Here is a 27,977-nt window from a genome sequence, read left to right on the forward strand (position 1 = left end):
TGGATTCTATTGTCCCTTTCTTGCTCAATTTGGAATCTGTTCCCTGAAGTCTCTTACTGTTGTGGGGCTTGATTTTGGAAGGAGGCTTCAGCAGGTAGTTTTGAGAGTTCATAGAGCTTGTAGTGCTCCAGTTTCTTCAGACCTTATTCTGTACCCTTTGGAATCACCCATGCATAGGCAGAACCCTCCCAGTTTCACCTGCTGTTCTCAGATTTGCGTGGCCTGCTTTCCAGTGAGTACCTTGGACTGTTTTGAGGTTCTCTTCTTCTGTTCTTGGATCTAGAGGATTCTCCATTGCTTCCTTCCACACATAAGCTGATACCATGCGAGTCTTACAGCTGTTGATTTGTCCCTATTCACTTGTATCTTCAGATTCATCTGGATACCTTGTCTATCTTGTTATGATACTATCCCTGGCTTTTTGGTTTTGCTAACTTAGTGGCTTTGTTTTCTTGGAGGGATTTGGGAAGAATCAAAACCTGTGCTGCTGCCACCTCCATGATTGCTTTAAAGACATGCCTCTGGCTTTTCCATTTTCTTAGGATTTGTTAAAAGTAAATACTGTTGGGCTGGCCAGTTAGTTCAGTTGGTTAGAGCACAGCCTTATGACCCCAGTGTGATGGGTTCAGATCCCCATACTGGCCTGCTGCAAAAAAAAGAAAGAAAAAAGTAAATGCTATCTAATAAAGTTAATAGATCCGTGATGAAGGAGGTTGTTTTTTTTTGTTTTGTTTTGTTTTGTTTTGATGGCTGGCTGGTACAGGGATTGAACCCTAGCCCGTGGTGTTATTAGCACCATGCTTTAACCAACTGAGCTAACTGGCCAGCCCAAGGAGGTATACTTTAATTTTTCACTAGAGAGGGATAGTTTTCCTGGTTTACTTTTATAGATAACGAGCCCATATATTTCATGTTTTTGTTCTCCAATAATAGCAATATCCCTGTAATAAATTATAATTTATAAAGTACCTTCTTTTTAGTTAAGTAGTCACTACAACTCATTGAGAGGTGGTATCAATTTAACCAAAACAGACCTCTGCAAGCACTAGTAAGACTGAATTCATGTACGAACTACTTACCAACCTATATGAAAATACATGTGAGAAGTCTTTTCTAAATTGTATTCTGGCTAATAACATAATGGAGTTTTTCTTTGTCTTCCAACTTCACTAAAAAGTACCTTCGGAAATAGAAGCACTGTCCTTTTGTGTGTGTGTGTGTGTGTGTGTGTGTGTGTGTGTGTGCAGGTAGATAAGTAGGTAGCTTGATTGATTTTGCAAATGTGTTATATACCTGAGTTCCTTTGGAAACAGTTAAATAGAAAATTATTATGAAATAACTGTCTCTGTTCATATGGTCAGGTCGTTATAAATAAATTGTGACTCTGCTGGTGACGGTTTTGATTGTTAAACTTCAAGCTCCTCTACCATTTACACCATGTTTATCTACCTATCTATTTTTTGATGCAAAAATGCTAATCTCATTTATGTTAAATAAAGCATGACGACCTGGTAGCTTTTTAGAGGTCAAAATTACAGTTTTCATGGGAGGGGGAAAGAGAAAATAGGGAGAGATTGGCAAATGGGTAGAAAATTATAATTACATAAGAGGAGTAAGTGCTGTTTTATTGCACAGTAGGGTAACTGTGGTTAACCATTCTGTTTTGTATATTACATAATTGGTAGAGGAAAGGCTTTTGGATGTTCTCACCACAAAGAAACGATAAATGCATGAGGTGATAGATACAGTAACTACCCTAACCCAGTCATTATACTATACAACATATATATATATAAACATCAAATGGTACTCAATAAATATGTACAATCACAATATGTCAATTAAAATAATAAAATATTTTTAAAAGTTACAGTTTTCATTAGGCAGACAATCTATAGGATAGTGTCAGTTAAGTGCCTAAATTATTTTAATCTAGGAACCAAAATAGTTTACACTTTTGACACTATTATTATTATTAAATTACGGCATATTTTACTATTTGCTAACACTAATTAAATCCATAGTCTGTGTCAGCTATTTTGCTAAGAACATGGTAGGAATTCTCACCACATACTCATGAGATATGAACTAAAATATACTGTTTAAATTTAAATGTGCTTGATATTTAAACTTTTCACATAACAAAAACAACCAAAATGATGTTTTTTCTTCTCAATAATACGTAAAGGAATTAAATCACTAGTGAATACTCTCAAATTGACTATATTAGAAACTTCACCTTGTTTTGACAAGTAAAGCTTAGATTGTCATTACCAAAAGCATGTTCTATAGAATACCCACAAAATATCATAAAACAAACTTGGACAATGAGGCATAGCCTCCTATTGGTATTTTATTTTATTTTGTTTTTTAAAAAGATGACCAGTAAGGGGATCTTAACCCTTGACTTGGTGTTGCCAGCACCACGCTCTGCCAAGTAAGCCAACCGGCCATCCCTATATAGGGATCCGAACCTGTGGCCTAGGTGTTATCAGCACCGTTCTCTCCCAAGTGAGCCACGGGCCGGCCCATCCTATTGGTATTTTATTGGCATGGTACTGTATAAGGTTCTGTAAAGTCCTGATTTAAAGAAATTTATTTTTTTCTTAAGCTAGATTTTTCAAATTTATTAGATACCTGAATCCCTTTGTTTGCTTTTTTTTTTTATTATAATATACCAAGATCAGGTGTTCCCAAGGAATACAGTTTGGGAATTGCCAGTATAGGCAGTGATTTTCTTCTCCTCCATTTTGTTATTGTTGTTTGTTTTTTAATTTAAACATTGTCTTCTCATGACTCTGGTGTTATATTTTACTTAATTAATTCATTTAAATATTAATTAGTTTAATGGTTTGTTACATGTGTAGTCGATCACTATGTAGCATTGACATCTTCATATTCTACCTCTAGGTCATAGAACTTTAATCAAATTTTAATAAGCATAATTTATAACTTAAACATTATTTTTATATTTTTCTCCTCGGAGAGTGCATATTTAAGATGTCTTCAGAATTTAATATTTGGTTTTACAAAGTTACATGTCCTATAGATGATCTGTGTCCTCTTTCAAAATGTCTGTTTTCCAGATTCTCCTGCACAGTCAGTATCCTCTGGAGTTCGTGCACCATCTCCTGCCCCATCATCAGTACCATTAGGGTCAGAAAAGCCCAGCAATGTCTCTCAGGACAGGAAAGTTCCAGTCCCTATTGGAACTGAACGTTCTGCACGTATCAGGCAAACTGGAACTTCAGCTCCATCTGTTATTGGAAGTAATTTGTCCACATCAGTAGGGCATAGCGGCATCTGGTCCTTTGAAGGGATTGGTGGCAATCAAGGTATGATCTGTTATCCTGCTTACTAGATATTAAGTAAATTCATTTAAACTATAATATTGTAAACAATATTTAACTTTCATAGTCATTTCTGAAAAATTTGTACTCCTATCTTTTTATTTTGACTTATTACTTCTTTTTAAGAGCTCTTTTTTCATGTAATCTCTCCCATTGCATTTATTTATCATTGCTTTCTTAAAGTAGTCTAATGTAAGCATATTCTTTTCTTCATTTCATTATATTAAGGAGATGTTAATGTTTCCTTTGAGGTCATTTAGGTTTTATTTTACCTTACATTTTTTGTTTGTTTTCTAACACCAAGTTTTTAGGTTAGTTTATTAGGATGTTATATCATTATCTACAAACATGGAAATACTGCTGTAAATATATAAAAAGTAGGTTATTATTCTGAAAGAATTCATGGTTCAGTGTGGAAAATATTAAGTAGAGAAATATAAGATATTTTATTTTGCCATCTGTTGATTTTAAATATCACCAGTTTCTGTTTCTCACTCTTTGTTTACCCTCAGACAAAGTAGACTGGTGTAACCCTGGGATGGGAAATCCTATGATTCACAGACCAATGTCTGATCCAGGAGTGTTTTCACAGCATCAAGCAATGGAGCGAGATAGTACAGGAATTGTAACTCCTTCTGGTACATTCCATCAGCATGTTCCTGCAGGATACATGGACTTTCCTAAAGTTGGGGTAATGGTGATTTAAATGAGCATTTTTGTTAGTTCAAAATGTTTTTCCTATTATTAACCTTCTTTGACTTCCTTATCCACTTAGGTGGATAAATTTGTGAAGTGATGCTGGGGATTATACTTGCAATTACAGGTCAAAATCTGGCTAAATATTTATAAGTCCTGATTTTGTTCCAGTTATTTAGAGGAGTGTTTTTGACAAAACATTTTAGATATAGTAAGCTTATATATCATCTAATGTTAAAAGAAATCATATAATGGAAAATAATTTTTAGATTCCCTAAATAACTTACACATTCCCTAAATGAGGTGAAGTTTCAAATAGCTAAATTTTAAGGCTCTGGATTATATTGGGAAAAGTAAATTATGACTTGTCTTTGTTTTTTTCCTTTTTAAGGGTATGCCTTTTTCTGTGTATGGGAATGCAATGATGCCTCCAGTAGCACCTATCCCTGATGGTGCTGGAGGACCCATATTTAATGGCCCTCATGCTGCAGACCCCTCTTGGAACTCACTGATAAAGATGGTTTCAAGCTCCACAGAAAATAATGGCCCTCAAACGGTAAGACTGATAATTCATTGAATGAACATTTATTTAGTGTTTATGAAATGCAAAAATAAATAGGATATAGGTATATCATGGTAGCAGGAGAGTATAGTGAATTATGGGTAAATGAAATTAAGAGAAATTTAATATAGCTGAAATACAAGGGGACTTCAAAAAACTCATGGAAAAATGGAATTAAAAGATAAAAATAAAAAATATAAACTTTATTTCTCAACATAAGCTCCATCAAGTTCAAGACACTTTTATAAGTGAAGATGCTGGACATTTAGTCCATCCCTAAATAACTGAGGAGCTTGGCAATTTAACCATGTCAATGCAGTCTTTTTTTACAATATTAACTCAAGAAAAATGGGTGCCCTTTAAAGATTTTTTAAGATTAGGAAACAAAAAGAAGTCAGAAGGAGCCAAAACAGCACCGTAAGGCGATTGCCTAGTGATTTCCCATCAAAACTCTCAGAAAATTGTCTGTGTTTAATGAGAGGAGTGAGCAAGAGTATTGTGCTGGGGAAGGACTCTTCTGTGAAACTTTCTTGAGCATTTTTTCTGTTAAAGCTTTAGCTAATTTTCTTCATACACTCTCATAATAAGCAGGTGTTATATTCTTTGGCCCTCCACAAAGTCAGCAAGCAAAATGCCTTGAGCATCTCAAAATACTGTTACCATGACCTTTGCTCTTGATGGTTCCACTTTTGCTTTGACTGGACCATTTCCACCTCTTGATAGCCATTGCTTTGATTGTGCTTTGTCTTTAGGATCATACTGGTAAAGCCACATTTTATCTCCTGTTACAATTCCTTGAAGAAATGCTTTAGAATCTTGATCCCATTTGTTTAAAATTTCCCTTGAGGAAGTGGAACATCTGGAAAGAGTGGAGCCATGAGAAGAGACTACAAGGTGGCAGTAATTTTGAGGGGCATGGCACATAAAAGGCTGTGGTTAGATGTCATGTGCAGGCTGGCTTAAGAGCTTTGCAGCACTGGGGCCAGACTGGACCATCCTCTGATGACTTGGTCCCGTACCATGTCCCTCTGGCAGACCCTGGTGCAGTGGTAGAGGTTCAGACATTGGTTACCTACATCATTATGGGAGGCATCCTGGTGTTACTGGTGTTTCTGATCATATAGTGAGCTACCACTAGCTCACTAGCTCACATGGTCTGGTGCTCTGTGCAGCATAAGGGTGAATGGGGGCGGGGCCTTATTTCAGCTCTGGGTGTGGTTGGTTGTGGGGTTCAGAAAGGGGCAGGGCCTAGAGCCCATGTTAGGAAAAGGGTGGGCATAGGGCCAGGATAATGAGGAGGCAGAGCCTAGACCCAAGATTCAGTGGGATCAGAGGTTGAAATTCCAAAGATGGGAGCTTTAGGCCCAGCACTCTAAAAGTAGTGGAACTGAATTAAAGAAAAAGGGTGGAAACTGAATTAATGCCATGGATTTTAATAAAACATCTTATTTTCCTAGAAAAAAACAGGAAAACATTTCCGTGGAAAGTTCTGCTCTTGCCTGCAGCTGATCTGGGTACAGCAGTTTTGGGACCCATTGAGCAGAAAATTTGCTCAACTTTAATTTTTCAGTTACAGTTGTATAAGCTGGAACCAGTTGAGATGTCTGAGGTGTTGGCTATTGTTTCTGCTGTTAATCATTGGTCCTCTTCAATTAGGGCACAAGCAAGACTAATTTTTTTCTTGAAAATTGGCATAGATGGTCTGCTGCTGTGGCCTTCATCTTCAACATTATCTCATCCCTTCTTAAAATGAATTATCCATTTGTACACTGCTTATTTCTTTGGAGCATTGTCCCTATAAACTTTTCATGAAGTATCAATGATTTCATCATTCTTCCACCCAAGCTGCACTCTAAATTTGATGTTTGTTCTTGCTTCAATTTTAGCAGAATTAATGTTGCTGTGTTAGGAGCTCTTTTCAAACTGATGTCTTATGCTTCTTAGTTCCTCAAACTATTCTGTTCAACCATGTTATAACAAGTTAGTATGAGTTTATTTTGATGCAAAAATTTTGAAATCCATCCATAGATTTTCCATAATGCATATTTTCCATGAACTTTATGAAGACCCTGTATAGCACAAGGATGTTGGAAATGGTACCAAAGGTAGTGGTTTGGAGCTAAAATTATGAAAGTCTTTAATATATTCCATTGGTTAGCAGATAATAAGTAAAAGGTTATAACTTCATACACCAAAATTTACTAGTGGTGTGAAAAGGGCCATCTTGAGGTTATTTATTAAAAGTACTGTAAATGTCAAAACAGTATATTTAATTAACTCTGAAAGCTTATAGAAATGGTTGTATATTTTAGCATTTTTTTAGTGTATATTTAATATCTGACTCATTTTCCTTCCACAGCTGTCAGTCTCTATGTGCTCAGGTAGTGTTTTAAAAAAAAAAAGGTGGTAAATTAGATCCTGTTTGAAGGATAAGAGAGGTAAGAAAACAACAGATAAAAGTGGTTTTATCATTGTTTTTCTCTGTTATTTCCTAGTATGTTGCAAATCAAATGATATTTAGCTGTTTTAGTCCATAGATACTAAGAGCACTTAGTTTTTAAGAGTTTTATTTTAATCCAATATATGTAAAATATGTATTTAATAAAAGGCATGTTCTGTATTCATAGGTGTGGACTGGACCCTGGGCACCTCACATGAACAGTGTGCATATGAACCAGCTTGGCTGATGAGGATCAGCTCGTTAGCGTGCAGATTCCTTTTCATTCAGAGGAAATCACAAGTGGCCGAAAAAAAAATTAAGCTCCCAAATCATTCTACTGGTGTGCTTGACTGAAGTGTGTAGGCTTTTTTGCAGAAGAACTTACTAACTGACCTATTTTCTGTGAACATTTGTGACTGCCCATTCCCCATCATCATCCGTTTGACCTTAGTTAGCATTTTTCTTATCATCTTTCTTTTTTTCTTTCCCTCTTCCCCTTCGGACATAACTTTCTGTTGAAGCTGTTCTTTGGCTGGTTGGTTTTAGTACTGTAAACTGCTTCTGAGCAAACACGGAAATTTAGCAAAATTATGTAAACTCGATCTTGAAGTTTTAGAATGGCAAATAAATGTACAATTGTTTACATAACGGAAAAGGCTAAGCAGAGAGTAAATTTCAATATGTCAGTATAGAGGCTCTACTTTATGTAGACTTAAATTAATGTGAGATATGTACCTTCATATTCAGAAATCTGGATGTTTCCTTCATACATTAAACTATTAATAAGCATAACTTTTCTACTTGTGTAATTTAAGTATAAAGTAAAATTATGGGCATTATCAGAGGATGTTTTCCCATGTTGGCTTTTAAAATACCTATCTTGCTCTCTTTTGGGTTTGTTTGTAGCAAGGCACATATAGAAGAAGAAATTTCTGACTTTTCCATGTCTTTTTATTACCTTTCACACCTTTAAAACTAATATACACTTCTTTTTTCACACTTCCTTCTCTCCTTACCTTTACTACTCATACCAGTAAAATTCTCTTGCTGATAGTGAAAAAATTCTGTAAAGATTTTCATTGTAATAGCTGCTAGAGAGAAATGGAGCATCCTCATTATCACCAGTAGTTTCTTCTAACCATAAAATGTTTAGATTTTCTGAGAATTTAAAAAGCCACCACTGCTCCCAGTCAGCATATACAAGCTCTTAATATATTGTTTATTATTAAACAATTCAGTGTACTATTTTATATTGGATAATATTGATTCTTAACATTGGCTTTCCAGTCATCAAGAGTCAACATAAAAATTTCAATTAGTGGAAAGTTTCTTATTTCAATTTTAAAGATTTCTTGTTTTCTACACTTGTATGTTATCAGTGAAAAGGATCAACAGCTAACTTGGGCCAAATAATAAAAGAAATTTTGCATTTGTCATTAAGACAATTTATGGAAGATAAACAAATACACAGATTACAACATAAAGTCTCCATTTAACCTGTTTATATAAGATACAGGGCCACACTAAACTACTCAGTGGGATTGATATATTCCATCCACTAGAAACAATAAACAGGAATGTATCCAACAAGAATATGTGTCCTACCCTGTCTCAGATGGAAAAATAAATTATATGGTTGAAATGTAAAAGAAAAGCATAAAAGTGTAGTAATGTATATATCAATTTGTCTTTTTTAAAATTAGACACAAATTCCACACTGGTAAACATAAACGTTAACTAAAATTCATAGAAATCACCAGAGATGACAATATGGTTCCTTGGCTGTTCAATTAAATGAAATGATTTCTTGACTCTGGTTGACTGAGTAAAGAGTAGAAAGATGATTTCGAAGTTTGTAAACAACACACTCATATCTTTTAATTTAGGAGATGATGTTAAAATACATAAATTTGTTTTTCCACCTGTCTAGGATTAATATGCCCAAATTTAAAGGAAAAGCTAAAAGATATCCTACAAGTAAATATAGCTATGAAATAAAATTATAGCACTTTACTAAGAAAGGGGTGTAATATTATTTAATAGAGTATTTTACATATGACTTTTACCACTATTCTGTATTTTTTTGCTTAATTCTTTCCTGTGTTAACTAGGATTATTTTCTATTTAAGATAATCCTGCTGCAGAACACATGCTACTCAATAATTATTACAACACATGAGTCGTATTGTTTAAGAAATGAATTTCTTAAGATGGGGTGTGTTACTAAAAAAAGAAGAGAGAAAACCCTATATTTTTTTGACTTTAAAACTGTGGGACAAAGGGATATAGATTGGAATGCTCCATAGTTAGTTTTGGGGATCAGGCTTGATAAGTACAATACCATGGTTTCAGAAATCTGTACTAGAAACATTTTTCAAGTAGTTTTTTTTTATATTTCAGATGTAATGCAGTGCATTTTTATTTAAACAATAAAAAAAAAAACATAAGTTTTTGAGACCTTGCAGGTCTTTTTTTTTTTCCTTTTTGAAAGTATGTGGTATGTATAAACGGAATGCATGACATATTTATTTTCTGTAATTTTTTAAAGAAGTGATTTAACTCTTGGAAATAATACTTGAGTTAGTTCACACATTAAATCCCAAAATAGTGAATATCCCAATTATTGTGTAATCTGTTACATTTTAGAGATGATTTTGTTTACCATTCCCAACAAAATCCCCATATTATGCCTTTTCAACATATATTTCAACATATACCCCAAAAGTGATTTTAGTACTTATGTGAAAGAAAGTTCCCCTTCTACTTGTATTTCTCATTACTGTAAAGCAAAATCATTTTTATTTTATTAGGAAGTGAAAATTAATTTTGGGAAATTACTAAATGTATATTCACATTTCCTGTCTGGAAAAAGGGTAAATAGCTTATTAATCTTCTCTCGTTCATCTCAAAAATAGTATTCTGTCTTCTGACTCAAATTATCTAACTATGCATTTCATAAAAATTATTTTACTCACTGTATTCACTTTATTTTTAAAACAGTACAAAGTGTTAGACTGAACAGGGAAAGTCAAGATTACAAAACCTCTTGAGATCCTCTGATTTATTCAATTTATTTTCTTTTTGATGTTTTTCAAAAACATTCCCACAGATCTGGCATTACAGAACATTTAAAGTGTACCAAAACTTTCTCTTAGATAACAAATTTTAAAATCAGGATTATTGAAAATGATTAAAATATCAAAGGAAAACCAATTCACTGTTCAATCACTAAGTAGAGATTTGGTATTTTATTGTCTCAATGTAATTTTACTTTAGATAAATGAATCTATCCAGATGTTTTGTACTTTTAATATTGATGTTTGGTATACTTAGATTATGCTTTGTAAATTTTGGGTGCTCCTCACTCTCTTTGGAAATACACATCCAATTGAAAAATGTTAAACAAGTCATAGCATTTGATTAACTCAGGTGACTGGAAGTTAAGATGAGTGCATCATAGCACTTTAATACCATTTATTGTGTCACACACCTTGATTGCAAAACTATCACTTGAATTTTGGGTAAGTAAATATAGAGAAAAACGTGCCACTATGGCTTTGACAAAATTCCTTTAAAATGCGACAGTACAGGACTAATAGTTGTGTTATAAAAGGTTTCATATTAGACTTCAACTTTTAAATGAATTCACACTTTTGAAAAATTAAAGCCAACTTTGCATGTTCAATACTTGAAAACCGATGATAAGAAAGGTGACAATGAATTTTTCAGTGAAGAGAAAGAAAAAGCTAATTCTACATTAGGTAGCTTTGGTTTTGAAATGTAGTGCCTTAAAGAAAAGAAAAGGCAATAAACTTAAATCTGATTCCAAGGAATCACTTTAACAATTGCTTATGAGAAATAATTTAATGGTTTTTCTGACAAACATTTCAGAAGGCATATTTGGTAAATGAGAAATCTAAATGACTATAAAACACAATAATAATAACCTATATTCCAATTTTGAGCACTGTCTTAGTTCAGGCTGCTATAACAAAAATATATTGACTAGGTGGCTTAAACAACAGAAATTTATTCTCACAGTTTCTGAAAGCTACAATGTCCAATGTCAACGTGCCCGCCTATTCAATTCCTGGTGAGGGCTTTCTTCCTGGTTTGCAGATGGCCATTTTCTTTGTTTCCTCACATGGGACAGAGAGAGGTCATCTCTCTTGCTTCTCTTCTTATAATGGCACTAATCTAATTCAGGAGGGCCCCACCCTTATAAACTATTACCTCCCAAAGGCCCTACCTCCAAATACCATCACATTGGGTATTAGAGTTTTCACTATGAATTTTGGAAAGATACAAATGGTCTACAGCAAGCTCTATTCTGGTGTTCAGCACCATAATGGATAAGAATTTCAGAGACTGCAGAAAGAAAATATTATGCTGTCTGTTTTCAAGTATTTTAAGTAAAGTAGAGAAAAAATTAGTTATGTGACATACCAGTAATATTAAAGACAGGAATAAGCTAATTATAAATGTTGAATTCAAACAATGATTTACTATGTTGTACTAGTTCATTTGCAAAGTGTTAGTGTTAACAAATGATTTTCGTTGGTTTGCTTAATATTTGTATTGTCATACTGTACTCTGCATCTCAAAAGATAAAGGATAACACAATGTTGGTTGACCAGTACATACACATTAGTGGTAACACTTTATTTTGAGCTTTATAATTGAAAAACACTTCCCCCAATCTTTTCTACCAAGTAAATAGCAAGTTCTAATCATCCCCATTATTTGTATTAGTGTGTTTATATGCATATATATGAAATTAGCAAAAATTAAACATTCATAAATTTTATTTAGATCACAATACTCAAACTTAGGCAATGCTTTTTAAAATGCAAATATATGTAACCTCAATATATGGCAGAACAGGCGAACCTACAGTAGTTGAGGTCGCAGTCCTGATCCCTGATATTGCGTTGTCACAGAATGAAGTCTTAGAGATTTAAAGAACAGCTTGAACTCTGGGTTTAGATTATAAATAGTAAATGCATAAATATGGATTTGTAGTTTTAGGGTTTGTTTGTTTGGTTTTTCAAAACAACTTCGCTGTCCCCTGGACATCAAAAATTCAGAGTCCCTAAGCTATGTGCCACTGTGGAAGGGCCAATTCTCAATGTCATCAGTTCTCTGGAAGGAGGGGAATGCAGCAGCATAGAAGTCTTTCTTATTCCCACAATGTTTAGGTGAAGAAATTTCCATTTAAAATTGAATTCGGGGCCAGCCCCGTGGCTCACTCGGGAGAGTGCGGCACTGGTAGCGCCAAGGCCGCGGGTTCGGATCCTGTATAGGGATGGCTGGTGCACTCGCTGGCTGAGCGTGGTGCGGACAACACCGTGCCGAGGGTCGCGATCCCCTTACCGGTCAAAAAATAAATAAAAAATAAAATTGAATGTTTCCACTTTTAAGTCAGTATAGTCAGTAGCAACTGATTGTTTCTTTAAACTTAACAAATGGATAGAGAGATCGTGTTTTTCTTTTAGAAGAAGTCTGTATGTCACATATATTGTGACGTGTACGTTTAAACACACATTTAAACATTAATATATAGATTTATAAGTCAATTGGAAAATGACTTCCAGAAACCAGAAAAAAGAATATCTGGTACCCTTTTTAGGTGTACAATGAAGTAAGAAGAACAGTAGCTACAGTTTGACATTATCCAACATTTGTCAAGGACTTCTTTTTAAAATCAACATGTTATTTCTTACAACACATTTTGGCCTCTAGGTGTTGGAGTGACCCTTCTGTGAGGAAACCCCTCCATGTCATGCCAATCTATTTGCTGTTGCCAGGAACACAAAACTAAAAACTGTAGTCCGTGTATACTCGACGTGTTTAAGAAGACATCTAATGCTGCTTTTCAGGTTATTTAAGGCTTATTTAGGATAAAGGAAGCTCGAGTAAAGAATTCACTGCGCTGCCAGTGCTAATTCCCCTTGAGTCAGGAGATGGCCCTTTACCCTTAATATATTTTACTATTTATAATTAAAGATTAAAACATCAAAGGAAACTCAATTTGCAGGTGGGGTTGAAAAATGCTAACTGGAACAGATGGGCCAACCTTTAGGATGCTGATTAGCACTCCGTGTCAGCCAAGAACACGTGTCGCTCTTCAAGCTGGTATGTCAGCAGTGTTGACTCGAGCACTGATCTATCCTACTCTCTACAGGAAGCAATCACGTGCATGTAAAGAGGTGCGGGACCAGCTTCCGGTCACAAAAACTACCCACCAAGCGGTATTCCTCTACAAAAGACATTAGCTTCCGAGAAAAAGAATGGAAAGGTACACGGTAAAGAATGATTTCACAAGGCTAGCACTCCCAAAAGAACACCCCTCCCGGTCCAGGGCAGTAGGCCCCGCCCCTGGCTTAGTAATTCCGGTCCAGGTCCCCCGTGAGCTCCCCACCCAGCAGCGGGAAAGTTCCGTGTGTGCGCAGTAGGCCTGCCCACTGCCGCGTGGGAAAGGTGGGACTTCCCTATCTCTTGCGTCATCTCCAGTGCGGCGGGTGGGCGCGCACGTACTTTACGCCTGCCGTCGCTGGCGCATGCTCGTGACGGCCTCGACCTAGCGGTGCTTGTCGCTGGTCCGCTGGGCTCGCGTTTAGAGTTCCGCCCTGGCGCAGGCATGCTGTGTCGACTTGGCTGTCGGTGGCCGCGTCTGTTGCCTGCCCTGCAGCTCCAGGCTGGGGGCCCGCTGCTAGCGCCGGTCCCAACGAGTGGCGCCAAGCGCCCCGCTCTCCCAGTGTGGGCGGTGGCCACAGTCTCTACAGTTGGCTCAGGCGGCGCGGGCGGCTGGTACGAGGCCCTGGCAGCGTCGGCGCCGGTGCGGGGCGCGGAGGAAGTGCTGCTCGGCGCGCACGCCGCCACGGGCCTGCCCTGGTGGGGCAGCATTCTGCTCACCACCGTGGCCTTGCGCGTTGTTGTCACGTTGCCCCTGGCGGCCTACCAGCACTACATCCTGTCCAAGGTGAGGGGCGCTGAGCTGGGCGTGTACCCTGCGCGTCCGCCGCCGCGCGGATGAAGGTCGGCGTCCACGCTGGGCTCTGGAGCCCAGGATAGTGTCGGAATCAGAATCATCGTGACCACTTTATTGCTAAAAATTTTAACTAGTATTGGATATGTTAAATAAGAGATGCTTGTTGACACATGTACCTGTCATTTCCTTTGCCCTACTTGGTTTGTGCTCGAAGCACAAGTGGTTACTAAACTGTCTCTTATCGAATTGAAACAAAGGAATCAATAGCAAAAATTGTGCGGAGAAACCTATAAAATTGCAGTCGTAAAATTTTAACAGCCGGTATGTCTGTGTATCTTTCCTCCCAAAGTATTCCAACTGATCTTTCTTACTAGAAAATAACTACTTGAGCTAGCAGTTTGTAAACTTGATTCCTTGTTTAGGCCTTACCACTTTTAAGCCTGTGTCCGGTCAATTGCCGTAACTTGACCTTGTGGTGCTTCGTTCTGTTTTCTGTGGAATCAGGATGGCAATACCGTCTTTTCCTATTTCACGATGTTGTGAGATCAAATCAGATTATATGGGTTAAAGTGCTTTGAAGACAAGGGATTATTCATATGTGACATTTCAAGAATAATGGCTTTCATGTTTTCGGATTACAGTAGTCTACCCTTATCTTGGGAGTATAATGTTCCAAGAGCCCCAGTGGATGCCTGAAACCACGGATAGTACCGAACCTTATATATACTGTTTTTCCCTACACATACATATTTATGGTAAGGTATAATTTATAAATTAGGCACAGTAAGACATTAACATAATAAAACAAAACAGTTACAATAAATAAAAGTTGTCTCTTAAAATATCTGTTTTACTGTATTGCAGGTAAGAAAGCATGGATAATGGGGGACTACTGTTTCATGATTAGGAAAACCCACAGCAAAACAAGTAGGGAATCAGCAGCAGCATTAAGACAGTGAGCTACTTTACAGGAGGAATTAACACAGGGCAGGAATAAATGCAATTTTTATTTTTGATTTGTGGCTATCAGAGCGCATTAAAGACTTAATAGACGATTTTCTCTGTCTACATTACTGGGAAATCTAGGGATGGAATAGTAATGCCCAGGGTTCAGTTCTCATTTAATCCTTATAATAACCCTGTGAAGTAGGTGCTGTTACAAATTTTTTGTGTGAGGGAACAGGATTTTAGAAGCTAAGTAACCTGCCCAGAATCACACAGCTAAGTATACAAGCTAGAATTTGAGTTTGGTTGTGAATGAGAGCATGTTAAGCAAATTAGCATCTTATTCTTAGATTTAAGGTTTCTTGATGTGATCAGTAAACCACATTTTTAAATGAGTGAAGGGAATAGAGAGTAAAATTATGAGTGGTTATGAATAAAGATCCTTTATGTGCTTGTAATAAGTTATGTTTTTTCTTTAGCTAGGTAGAAAATTTGCAGCCGGAAATAAAAAACATTGCCAGGCATCTGAATCAAGAAGTTGCAGTTCGTGCACATCAGTTGGGGTGGTCCAAAAGAGTTGCCAGGTGAACTAATTCTATGCATATTAACATGAATATATATAAAATGTGTTAATGGTGATGTTAATTACAGGTTTGGTATTCTGTAGCTTTGGCATTAAAGTAGTTCTTTTATTTATTTAATTATTTATTTGTGTGTGTGTGTGTGTGAATTTATTTATTTATTTTTAGCTCCCACCAATAAGTGAGAACATGTAGTATTTCTCTTTCTGTGCCTGACTTGTTTCACTTAATATAAAAAAACCGGGGGGGGTGGGGGGAGAAGACATAACAACTACAGTTCCTTGAAGTCGATATGACAAGCAAACAGAAAGGACACTGTTGGGTGGGAGGGAGGAGAGCGAGGAGGAGGGAGGTTTTGGTACTGGGCCACATTAACCAACCACATTGTATATCGAAAAAATTAAATTATTAAAAAATAATAATAATAAATAAATAAATAAATAATAAAATGAGTGAAATGGGGCCGGCCCGTGGCTCACTTGGGAGAGCTGATAACACCAAGGCCACGGGGTTGGATCCCATATAGGGATGGCCGGTTAGCTCACTGGGTGAACATGGTGCTGACAACACCAAGTGCAGGGTTAAGATCCCCTTACCGGTCATCTTCTACAAAAAAAAGAAAGAAAAAAAAAAAAACAGTAGTTCTTTTACTCTTTAATATTTTTAATAAGTCATATGTGGCTATAAAAGCAAAGCAAAGAAATGAAAGTAAAAAAAGGAGAAACAAGGAGAAGAGCATGTTTCTGTTCTTGAGGGACTCTAGCACACTGAAAAAGACATACCTGTAATCAAATAATAATGGCAGTGAGTTAAGTACCGTATAAAGATTATGTACAAGGGGCTAGGTTATCAAGGAAAGTCAGAGATGCCTTCACAGAGTGAAGATACTTTGCTGTTCTGTTGGGATATTGGTCAACAAATGGCAGATTATTTACAAACTTGACCTTTTCTAAAAGATGCCACAGGTAATAGCCCACAGGAATGGGGAAGTAGAAAATGTAAATGCCATGGTAGAAGCACTTGGAGAGCCAAGGTGCTTTCCATGCGCTGTGATTATTCTGTGTGGTTTTCTCCGCCGGGTTCTTGGAAAGCCCTTGCCCAAGTGTTCTTGACTGTGCATGTCCAAGGATGCCTGCAGTCATTCACTGGGGACTTCTAAGTTTTCCTCCTTCAATCAACTTAAGCTACTACTTAGTTTCCCAAATTCTGTTCCTTGATTGACAAAGTGTTAACCAGTTCATAGCAATAAGAAAAATTAAGGTTGCTTAATGGATGCAGAATTACAGCTAGATCGGAAAAATAAATTCTAGTGGTGTACAGTAGTGCTAGGCGTCTGTAATTAACAGTAATTTATTGTATGTTCTCAGATGGCTAGAAGAGAGGAGTTCAAATCTTCTTATTCAAAAATGATAAATTTTTGCAATGATGAATATGCTAATTTGATCATCATACATTGTATACATGTATTGAAATATAAGTGTACTACACAAATAAAAAATATAAAAAATAAAAATAAATAAAAATAAGGGCTTTGTAGTATGAATATGTGTTATATATAGTTATCTATTTATATAGGTGTAAATTTACCAACTATCTTTAATATGAGATTGTGGCCATCTTTTTTTGTGTTAAAAAGGTCTGATTTAAAAAAAAAAACAATGTGATAGCTTAATGTCTCTACTTGTAGAACTAAAAGTTGATAAATTTATGGTTTTGAAATTATACTGGTCAGAGAAATCTGAGAATTACAGATAGAGGCTAAAAGAACAGATTAGCAGCTGCTCACTTGGATTATAAATGCAGCCTAGATAAGACTTGTGGCGCCTTGCTTATGCAGTGCTGGCTGGATGGTTGTCCAGATGCATTCTTACAAAAGTTGGGTGGCTTTTTAGGAAGACACGTCTGAGGGCTTCCTGCATTTACAATAGTACTGGGTCTTGAAGGCTGAATGGGAATTTGTCAAGTGGATAGCCAGGAGAATGGACTGTCCATACATATGATACTGTACTTTCAAAGGCATGCTGATGTGGGAGTCTGATTTGTTGGATGACCTAAAGTCATTCAGGGGCCAGAGTATGCAGATGCCTGTGGAGGAATAACAAGAGATAAAGTTGGAAGAATAGGCAGACGCTAAATAACAAAGGGCCTGGAATGTCTGTGTATACTATCTTAATTCAGTATACTATAATTTGGTTAAATTCAGCAAAAATATTGAATGCCTGCCTTGTACAAAATGTGTGATACAAGAGATTTAAAGATGAATAAGACCCAACACTTGTGCCTGAAAGAGACTGTAGTCTAGAAAGTAAGACTTAAGAGCAAGAGTAACTAAAATGGTTAACAGAGAAACAGATTAGTAAAATCTTCATGAGAGAGTTGATTGAAAAATGGAGACCATTTTGACAGGCCAAGAGCATACACAATACAAAACCACATAGCTACAAAAAGTATATTCAGGGAGTGGAGAGATTTGAGTAAAATGTGCTTTCAGCTTTGGTATTTCTGATATTTTTTTGTGGTTATACCATGTCAGTAGTGAAATTTTTCTTGTTAAAAGCTAATTGGATTGCCCTGCCAATTGTCATGGTGAAGCTGAGCAGAGGCTGCAGCAGCTCTTCAAGGGCGGCCAGTTTGCCATCTGTTATGGCTTTATTCCTCTCCTGATTTACTTGATTGGAATTTTAGAGGGGTGCAGATCTTGAAATGCCTGAACCAACTGTTTTGAGCCTATTTTCCTTGGGGATAAAGGTCTGTTTGGTCATCTGGATTTGGAAGCAATCAGTGGATAGGAACAGCATGGAAGGTTTATGCTCTGGCATAAGAGATGAGACTAGTTCCAATGATCACCAGTTGGATGGCACAGGGCTCTTTACAGATGCATTTGTGGCAGAGTGAAATCTGTCATTATTTATTTATGATAGGGTTTATCAAAGTAAATATTTTTAACAATGTTAAAAAAAAAAAAAAAGGCTAATTGGCCGAACACCACCAGAGACAAAGCTTGTAGTCTGACAGTGTCAGTTTTATCAGATTGTTGTGTAATTTGTGTACATTGATATAGAAGTTTCAGTAAAAGGCTTCATTTGTCTTTTGTTTAGGCAGCACTGTAACACAACCTTTATGACAACCAAACCCCCTGTACAAATCATTAGGCAATAACTACATCACGTGTATATTTGTGATAGGGGGATGAAGCACAGTTGGTAGTCAAATGACATTTTTCTCTTTTCGCTTTTTCCCCCCTTCCCTCAATCCAGGCTCACTTATTTAAAGTATATGAGGAGGTTTGTTTCAGAGCTGTATGTTCGGGATAACTGTCACCCTTTCAAAGCCACTGTGTTGTTCTGGATTCAGCTTCCGATGTGGATCTTCATATCTGTTGCCCTCCGAAATTTTAGTACAGGGGCAACACATTCAGAAGGTAATTATTATAGAAGTTTGCTTCTCCCAAATATGTTCTCTAACATTGTCTTTGTACTCAAAAAAAAAAAAAAAAATCATACTTTATATAATTAGGATACATTTTTTTTTTTTTGTCTTTTTTGTGACCGGTAAGGGGATCGCAACCCTTGGTGTGGTGTCGCACGCACCGCGCTCAGCCAGTGAGCGCACTGGCCATTCCAATATAGGATCCGAACCCGTGGTGGTAGCGTCGCTGTGCTCCTAGCGCCGCACTCTCCCGAGTGTGCCACGGGTCGGCCCTAATTAGGATACATTTAATATCTTCGTTACAAAGGTATACAGATTAGCTGTATTGAGGGGGAAAAAATTACATTCTGAATGAAAATAACCTAAATAAAACCAATATAAATATTTAGTGTGAGGGGTAGCTTATTAGAATTGTCAGACTACGTATGTTTTGTATATTTCCTTTTGTTATTTTTAAGAATTCTGTTGTTTTATTTATAAAACTGTTTCAGCAGGTTTTTCTGTTCAGGAACAGTTAGCTACTGGTGGGGTCCTGTGGTTTCCTGACCTCACCGCTCTGGATTCCACTTGGATTCTGCCTGTCTCCATCGGTGTCATCAATTTATTAATAGTGGAGGTCAGTGGTCTTAAATGAAATTTGTTTGCCATTTAAATCATTGGGATTTTTGTTGCTGCTGTTTTGACATCAAATATACATGGATGAATTGAGTTGGTAGAGATATCTCTGAGCTCGAATTGAGACTATGGCTTTTGGTCCCAGATCAGCCATTGACTTAAGTCAGTTGCTTAACCTCTCTGGGCCTCAGAATTTTCATAATTAAAATAAGAGTGCTGAATTAGAACTCTTCCAAAGTCTCTTTCAGCTTTAAAATTATATGATTCTAATACACACAATTTTGTGATTTGCTTTTTGGTAAAGACAGTAATTAAGATACCTTATCAGTCGGGTTTTATTCCTACAATAGAGTGGTGGTTTGTGTGTATGTTTAATATGTGACCTCAGAAAAGTCACCAAATTTCTTTATAAGCTGAACTGGAAAAATATATAACATATCAAATATGACTTCTCAGTCATGTCTTAGGCATTATCCCATGCTGCTTTACTCAACAGTTTAGGGAAAGCGTGCTTATAATTACATAAAGAGCTGTTCTCAGGCTCTGGGTAGAATATAGATGGAACTGGAATAAACCTTAGGAATGATATACTTCAGTTTAGTTCTAACAGACCTCAAGTCCACTGGTTCCTGTTTGGAAAATCTAATATACCCCTTATTTTATCAGATGAGGAGAATGAAGATGATAGAATCTAAGGTCTTGGGTGAAAGTTTCTTGAGTAAAGATTTTATGTGTAGTTTAAATGTGTTTCCCTAAGAACATTTAGCATAGTCTTCTGAATGTGCTTGGTATTCAGTGCATATTTGGTAGAAAGAAGGAAGTGATAAATACAAGGTCACAATGTGTTAATGTTAGTCCTGTAATCTTTTCCTCTGTACCATCTAACAACTAATAAAAACTTATTCTTACTTAAATTATGCTATGTGCTAGACATTGTTGTAAGCAATTTACATGAATTAACTCATTTAATTCTTAGAATAATCTTTTGAGGTGTGCACTGTTTTAAGGTGAAGAAAGTGAGGTGCAGAAAGGTTAAATAACTTCTACAAAGTTACATAGCAAGTGAAAATGCAGGGCTGTCATGTGAACCTAAGTAGTTTGGCTCTAGAGTCATAATTATTACACTATACTATCTCTTAAATAAGTATTTCAAAATCATAACTGCTTTTCCTATCCTTGGTTCTTCCCCTTACTTCATGTAGTGAGTACCTTCTCCATGTACTCAGGGGCGGAAAAACAAGGGCAATCATTCATATATAGTACCTATCTTCAAGGGACTCTTCAACCTCCATTTAAGAATTTTTGTATAATTATTAAGGAGTTTTTTGTTTTTTGTTTTTTTGGGTTTTTTTTGCTGCCAGTACAGGGAATGAACCCCAGACTTTGGCACCTTGCTCTAATCAACTCAGCCAACTGGCCAGCTATAATTATTAAGTTTTTTAAAAGATGGATGATCAACCATATAAATTCATCAGTTTTTTATTTTTTATTTCTTTTTGCTCTTACTAACGTGTAGGTGGAGGCCAGTCAAAAATCAATTTGTATTTTAAAGCTTGTCTGACTTATGCATTTTAATAATACTTGTGTGTGTATATATTCTACCCCTTCAGATTTTTGCTCTACAAAAAATTGGAATGTCTCATTTTCAGACGTATATTACATACTTTGTCCGTGCAGTATCAGTGTTGATGATTCCAATTGCTGCAACAGTACCGTCTGTGAGTAAGCACCAATATTGTGTAGCATGTGCTAAATCCTCTCTGTCCTTAGACTGGCTGGAATCCTGCCTCTTCCATTGAGCTTCCCCTGACTACTTGATTCCTCACTGATTTCGGAATGTCTGTAATAACTAATCTAACTGTCTCTATCACCAAGTGACACTTGAATATTTCTAGGGATTGATTAATCTTCTTTTATGTGAATGTGTTATAACTCTCCTACTAAATCAGACTCCATTTTCCTTTCTTTCTCTTTTTTAAAAAAATTTTGCAAAGTACCTGTACAATACCATGAATATAGTATTTGCTTTGTTTGATGAGTTGATATATTGAATTCTTCCTGCCTGTATAGACTGGACCAAGGAATTTAGCATTTAAAAAAGAAAAGTTTGTGCCAAGCCTATATGGGTTCATATATAATATTATTTAACCTCATAACAACCCTATGAGATGGGTACACTTGTCCCTGGTTATACCCAATTAAACTTCTGATAGAAATGGACAAAGAATGTTTGTAGTTATTTCAGTCTTTTGCATATTTCCCACAGATACTTCGGAAGTTGTTAAGACGGCAAAAGCTATGTCAGGTGTATCTCCATCTTTACTCAGAGCCAACACATAGACCATAAAGTAGAATTCAGTTGTTGCTAGTATTAGGGTTATATCAGCATATATAAAAGCACTTCACAGTACTTCTTTGAGGAATCTGAAGCCATATATTTTGGGGATCAAAATGTATTTTTAAAACTGTCACTTGGATGTAATACTGTCATTAATCCTGGGCAAAATAAGTAAGTTTCCTCATCTCTAAAATAGACATCATAATGTCTGTAAGAATTAATGAAATAACATCAAGTGCCTGTGTGCCTATGATAGTAGTTTTTTTTAAAAAAAGATGACCGGTAAGGGGATCTTAACCCTTAACTTGATGTTGTCAACACCACACTCTCCCAAGTAAGCTAACTGGCCATCCCTATATAGGGATCCGAACCCACGGCTTTGGTGTTATCAGCACCACACTCTCCCAAGTGAGCCATGGGCTGGCCCTCTATTATGGTACTTTTTACATAAAAATAGTAATGTAAAATACCCCATAGAATTACAACAGTATAGATTCACTACATTTCTAGAGAGAAAAAGTGTCAGTTATAACTGAGGAAACGCCCAGATGAAATAAAATAGGAGCAGTGTAATTTCAGTGAGGGATTGGGTTCAAAGTGAGTGACAGAGTTCTAAAAAATAGTATCTTATATACCGAAGATTATTCTCTTAAATATAGGAAATTCAGAGTTAGGCAGTTTAGGGAAGATGTGGCAACTCCATGAAGACATGAGAGACCCAACCTTGCTTCTGTCTTTCTGTTCCATCATCCCCATCATTCTGTGATTTCTGTCATCAAGCCCCCAGTAGGGTCATAATGGCTGTTGGAGCTTATTATCTTGCAGGAATGGTAAAGGGTTCAAGTGCAGTCAGTCCCTATCAGGAGGCTTCCCTGATATCTGACCAAACAGTTGTGCTTACCTCTTAATTATGTGGCCATACCGAGCTGCAGAAGAGGCTGGGAAGTGTAATCTTTTTGTGAAATGGCAGTGTGCCCAGCTAAAACTTAGGATTTTGTTACTAAGGAAAAGGGGGATTGATATTTAGTGTGTAGTCTGCTGTGTTTGGGCTGAGGTACTTTTTTGGTTGGTGGATAAGTCAGGTGATGATGGTAGCTATTTATTCAACATTGATTTTGTGCCAGGCACTGTTTTAAATGGTTTACATATATTACTACATATAATTCTCCCAACAGTGCAATGAAGTAGGTACTATTGTAATCTCTTCTTTGGCGATGAGGAAACTAAGGCATAGGAGGTTAAGTAGTTCATTCAAGGTCACCTAGCTATTAAGTGGCAGAGTCTTAATACACATCCAGGCAGTTTGGCTCCTGCTCTTAACTACTGTGCTTATCTGCCTTGAGGATATGTTACTTTCTGCCCCTAAAAACTGGCTTTGGAACAAATGCAAGTGCTTGATGTGGGCGAATACTGTGCTTACCACTCTGTGGATTATCTTATTTATTCGTCACAGCAATCCTCTGAAATAGGTACAGTTACTTTCCCCATTTTATAGAGGAGGAAACTGAAACAGAAGAAAAATAACTTACCGGAAGTCAAATAAATGGCAAATAGGATTCAAACTTAGGCAGTCTAACTCTGGGACTGGTACATGGTTCAACAACCACATGGTTCTGTTTTTGGGGCCTGATTACCTTCTGATTCCAAAGAAAAGTTTGGAATAGATGTATATATAGGATTGTATTGAGAGGCTGCAGAACTTAGTCATTGACCTAAATAAACAATCTGACTGGTAATAAAAAAGGAAAGATGAAGATGCTGAGACTGTTTGTCTCAGAAGAGGGCAAAGAAAATGCATTCCTGACTACACTGAGAAACTGTTTACTGGGAAGAAATTGTAAAATAGATGACTGTATGGGGAAAAATAAGGTCGAGAGAGGCTAAGTTTCCCATCATAAATTTCGACACCCCCAGTATCCCACCTTCAATATAAGCAACTTGTCAGGACTGTTGGTAGGGAAAAAATATGTTTAATGGTCAAAGAGGGGAGGTGAGATCTCTTTTGAGCCTTTGTCTGGGAGTTGCTCTCTTTCATCCACTTTCTACCATAAGTACCTCTTTTTGTTTTCTTTTTGATTTTTCATTTTCCTTTCAGCCTTTTTTACATATCTGTTAGGTCTGTCACAGGTTTCTAATAGCTGCTGCAGATCTTGTCTCAGTCCTGATATAATTCTGTTTACATAAATTGTCTTTTTTTTTTTTTTAATTTCCTTCCTATCTTTGGACCTTTGGTGTCCCTAGAGAATTTACAGGTGCTAATATTCATGTCTTCTCGTTATAGTCAATTGTTCTCTACTGGTTATGCTCCAGTATCATGGGCCTTTTCCAGAATTTGCTGCTGCGTTCTCCTGGATTTCGCCAACTTTGCCGAATACCGTTGACCAAATCAAATTCAGACACTCCTTATAAAGACCTTTTTGCTGCCTTTTATTCTAAGTTCATTTCAAGAAAATGAATGATATATTGTCTAATAATTTTGAAACAATTGCAAGTGTCACTATCGCCTGAATGTATTTAGATTTAGAATTCAAGTGTTATTTAATTTGCCTTTATTTAAAATCATGAACTCTGTGAAGTACTATGGGTTAAGATGTAATCCGGTTATATCTGACAATAACTAAAACATTTTAAGTGATAGAAATGTAGTACGCTTAATTGTAAAAGTGTAAAAATGGAACCAAAGTGTCTATTCCTGTTTATAAAACTAATACTTGTTAGGGGGTGCCAGTAATTTGGACAACAGGATTGGATACTGAATGATGTCAAATTATACTAAACAGTCAGTCCCACACATTAAAGTTTTGTAAAATAAAAGTATTCAGTGAAGTGATTTTTAATATTTTGGAAGTGGGGAGGATTATAGACCTGTGAGCATCTGATAAAAGGCTATGTATAGTTTTCTTTTCAGAAAAGTCCTTGGACTCACAACATGGGGACCTTCACTGACACCCCTGAAGATCTTCTGGCAACTCCTAGTTAAACTGATTCTGATGGAACATACATTGATGTTGAGTTAATGTGTGGTTGAAAAAAAAGGACTTGAAACACATGCAATAGAGTAGTCCATGCATATAAGTACCGAATATGGTATATAATTGCTGTGGGTTAAATGTGTGCCCCAAAGGTTCGTAATTGGGAACTTAGTCTTCATTGCTATTGTGTTAACACGGAGGGAAATACAATTGTGGTAATTGAAAGGTGGGGTCTTTTAAGAGGTGATTAGATTGTGAGGGCTGTACCCTTGTGAATGGGTTAATACATTGATGAATGAAGGGGTGGTAATGGGTGAAGTTATGATGGCTCTAAAAGGAGAGTAAGTGAGGAGATTAGCTGTCTCTTGCTCATCCCATTAATGTGACCTGTAGAGTCATCAACGTCAAGAAGGCCTGCACCGCAGGCCCCCCTGGAGTGTAGACTTCATAGCCTCCAAATTGTAAGAAATAAATTTTGTTTTCATATAAATTACCTACTTTCAGGTATTCTGTTATAAGGAACAGAAATGGACAAATAACAATATTGCCTCCCAGTCCTTCTTTGAAAGAATACAAAAAGTGTACATTTCTTTCTCTATAATTTAAGAAGTCTAGAATGCAGAGTCTTGCACTGTGTACTGCTAGAGGCCAAAGTGGAAAATCTTAAGCATTCAGTTTGTTTAGTCAGAGGAAGAAAACCAGAATGGCAGCTGTCTATTATGGAGGTGATTTTAAACTGTTGTTTATTTGGAAAGATTAAATATTGTAATGGGTTTAAACAATGATAGAAGTTTAATATAGGAAAAAAATGACAGGTAATATAAATTGTGGATCTAGTTGCTTGTTTAAGTTGAAAAGATGCTAAAACTAATTTTTTTTTTAAATTTTATTTTGTCGATGTACAATGTGGTTGATTATTGTGTAAAACTAATTCTGATTGAGATAATTAACAGTAAATTTGACAGGCATTTGAGAAGATTATAAATTATAAATTTTCATTGAGTTAAAATATGGACCCAATCCTGAGAAATCCTGTCATCCCATCTCAATGTTTTACAGTAAAATAAAAACTCAAATGAAATTAATTAGTGATTTCTTTGAGTGACATCTATGAAATCTTAGTCGAAGTACTTAATGAAGTTATCAAGTGTTTTAATATAAAAAATTAACAATATATAGAGGTAAGAATTTTGATTGTCATGTTACTGCAGCCCACTGAGAATTTAGAGGTAGATGGTGTCAATTGAGACTAGGTTCTCTTTCTCTTTTTTTATTAAATAAAGAAATTATTTATTTATTTATTTTTATTGAAACGTATTATACATATTTGTGGGGCACAGAGTTGAATATCAGTACATGTATACAATGTATAATGGTCAAATTAGGATAGTTAGCATATTCATTATCACAAACGTTTGTCATTTCTTTTGAGAATTTTTGAGAACATTTGAGCTCCTCTCTTCTATCCATTCGAGAACATAGCAGTAAGTTATTAACTATAGATGCCTAGCACTACTGTATGTCACAAGAACTTATTTTTCCTGTCTAGCTATAATTTTGTGTCTATTAACCTTTCGTTATTTCCTCTCCTCCTCCCTTTCCCAGCCTCTAGTATGGGTTCTCTTTTTCTCAATTCCCAGTCCTGGTTTATGACTGCCTGGAATGAGGGAACTGTGGTTGCCAATCACAGTGAAGGAATTGAAATTTCTGTACAGTTGATTTTCATTATGTGGAGATTTACCTACTTGCTAAATTTATTTGTAAACCCAAAATCAATATTTGCAGTGCTTTCGAGGTCATTTGTGAACAAAAATTTGAGTCACCTTATGCACATGTTCCTAACAGAGGTCAAACAAAGTAACAGTCTGCCTTCTTGTTTCAGCTCTCATACAATAAACTTTGTGTCCTTTTTGTGGTCTTTTAATGCTATGTTTTTCTCATTTCTTTGCTTTTTGTTGGTGATTTTGTTGTTTAAAATGGCTTCCAAGTGTTGTACCAAAGTGCTGTCCTAATGTTCCTGACCTAAGAAGGCTGTTATGTGCTTTAAGGACAAAATCTGTGTGTTAAATAAACTTCATTCATGCATGAGTTACAGTGCTGTTGGCAGAGAGTTGTGTTATTGAATCAACAATATAAGGGTACTTGGAAAAGTTCATGGAGAAATAGAATTTAAAGATAACACTAATTTTTCCATGAACTTCTTGAAGTACTCTCGTATATTTAATCGATCTATTGAGAAAAATGTCAAGGCTTACAGGAACCTAACCCTGTATGTTCCCTAGCATTTAATCTAAATGATTACGTTCAGTATTTACTTATTCAGTGTTTGTGGACTTCATAGGACATAACTACCACAAATAACAAGAATTGACTATATTTGCAACATATGTACAATCAAGGAAGCAGAGGCAGAAATGTGCGTGTTGTTTGTATTACAGTAAAAAGGAGAAAGGGATCTTGAGAAAAATTTTGGCAGATACAGCTAACTCTGGAACAACTTGGCCTTTGCTGTGTGTGTCATTGTGTACTGATTAAGATATTTTTCATATTGTGATAAGAAATCATCTCCTTTCCCCACCCTGTTTGTCACTTTCTTTGAAAGTTAAAATATAAAGGAGTGCTGTGACTCCCTGTGATATTGTTAAATATATATTTGGTCGTCTTATTTCCTGACATATAACTCCTAAAACCCCTGGAATCCCTAGAGTAATAAGAGTGTCTTTTGTATGCTAATGAGATGACTGGTGTCCCTAGATGGGGGCTGGTCTCCAGAAAGGCCAAGCTATGATTTTTAAGGGGTTGGGACTTGCAGCCCCCCCCCCAACCTCTGGGGAGGGAGAAATGCTGAAGGTTGAGCCAGTCACCTGTGGCTGGTGGTTTAATCAGTTATGACTAAATGAAGCTTCCATAAAAACCCAACAGGGCCAGGTTTGGAAAGTTTCCTGATAGCCGAACATGTGGAGGTTCTTAGAAGTTGGTACTCTTGGAGAGGTAATGAAAACTGCACCCCTTCCCACATGCCTTGCCCTGTGTTTTTCTTCCATCTGGCTGTTCATCT

At 36.4% G+C, this 27,977-nt stretch overlaps 2 protein-coding genes across 5 annotated transcripts in view; both read left to right on the top strand.

Annotated features, from left to right (window-relative positions):
- Nucleotides 1-8,697, top strand: part of ANKRD17 (ankyrin repeat domain 17) — a 123,671-nt gene extending 114,974 nt beyond the window's left edge. For all 3 annotated transcript variants that reach the window (XM_008572457.1, XM_008572458.1, XM_008572459.1), the window contains 4 exons: nucleotides 3,087-3,335; nucleotides 3,863-4,041; nucleotides 4,438-4,602; nucleotides 7,236-8,697. In XM_008572457.1, coding sequence (XP_008570679.1) covers nucleotides 3,087-3,335; nucleotides 3,863-4,041; nucleotides 4,438-4,602; nucleotides 7,236-7,295 — 653 coding nt within the window. In that variant the 3' untranslated portion in view covers nucleotides 7,296-8,697. The remainder of the gene's footprint in view (nucleotides 1-3,086; nucleotides 3,336-3,862; nucleotides 4,042-4,437; nucleotides 4,603-7,235) is intronic.
- A 4,945-nt stretch (nucleotides 8,698-13,642) lies between these two features.
- On the top strand, nucleotides 13,643-26,004 carry LOC103590257 (mitochondrial inner membrane protein COX18). 2 transcript variants are annotated; one of them, XM_008572460.1, is made up of 6 exons: nucleotides 13,643-14,030; nucleotides 15,468-15,568; nucleotides 18,823-18,986; nucleotides 19,486-19,610; nucleotides 21,220-21,327; nucleotides 24,229-26,004. In XM_008572460.1, the coding sequence occupies exons 1-6, from the start codon at nucleotides 13,689-13,691 to the stop codon at nucleotides 24,400-24,402; spliced, it is 1,014 nt and encodes a 337-aa protein (XP_008570682.1). In that variant the 5' UTR covers nucleotides 13,643-13,688; the 3' UTR covers nucleotides 24,403-26,004. The 2 variants fall into 2 exon arrangements, with proteins under 2 accessions (XP_008570682.1, XP_008570683.1); XM_008572461.1 differs by having other exon boundaries at nucleotides 19,489-19,610.
- Nucleotides 26,005-27,977: the final 1,973 nt, after the last annotated feature.

This window comes from Galeopterus variegatus, unplaced genomic scaffold (genome assembly GCF_000696425.1).
Source record: "Galeopterus variegatus unplaced genomic scaffold, G_variegatus-3.0.2 Scaffold787, whole genome shotgun sequence".
Lineage (NCBI taxonomy): Eukaryota > Metazoa > Chordata > Mammalia > Dermoptera > Cynocephalidae > Galeopterus > Galeopterus variegatus.

Coding starts and splice junctions, on each gene's coding strand:
- LOC103590257 (XM_008572460.1), top strand. CDS start 13,689: ATGCTGTGTCGACTTGGCTGTCGGTGGCCGCGTCTGTTGCCTGCCCTG. Junction 18,987..19,485: donor AGGGGCAACACATTCAGAAG/GTAATTATTATA, acceptor AAACTGTTTCAG/CAGGTTTTTCTGTTCAGGAA. Junction 21,328..24,228: donor TTGCTGCAACAGTACCGTCT/GTGAGTAAGCAC, acceptor TTCTCGTTATAG/TCAATTGTTCTCTACTGGTT.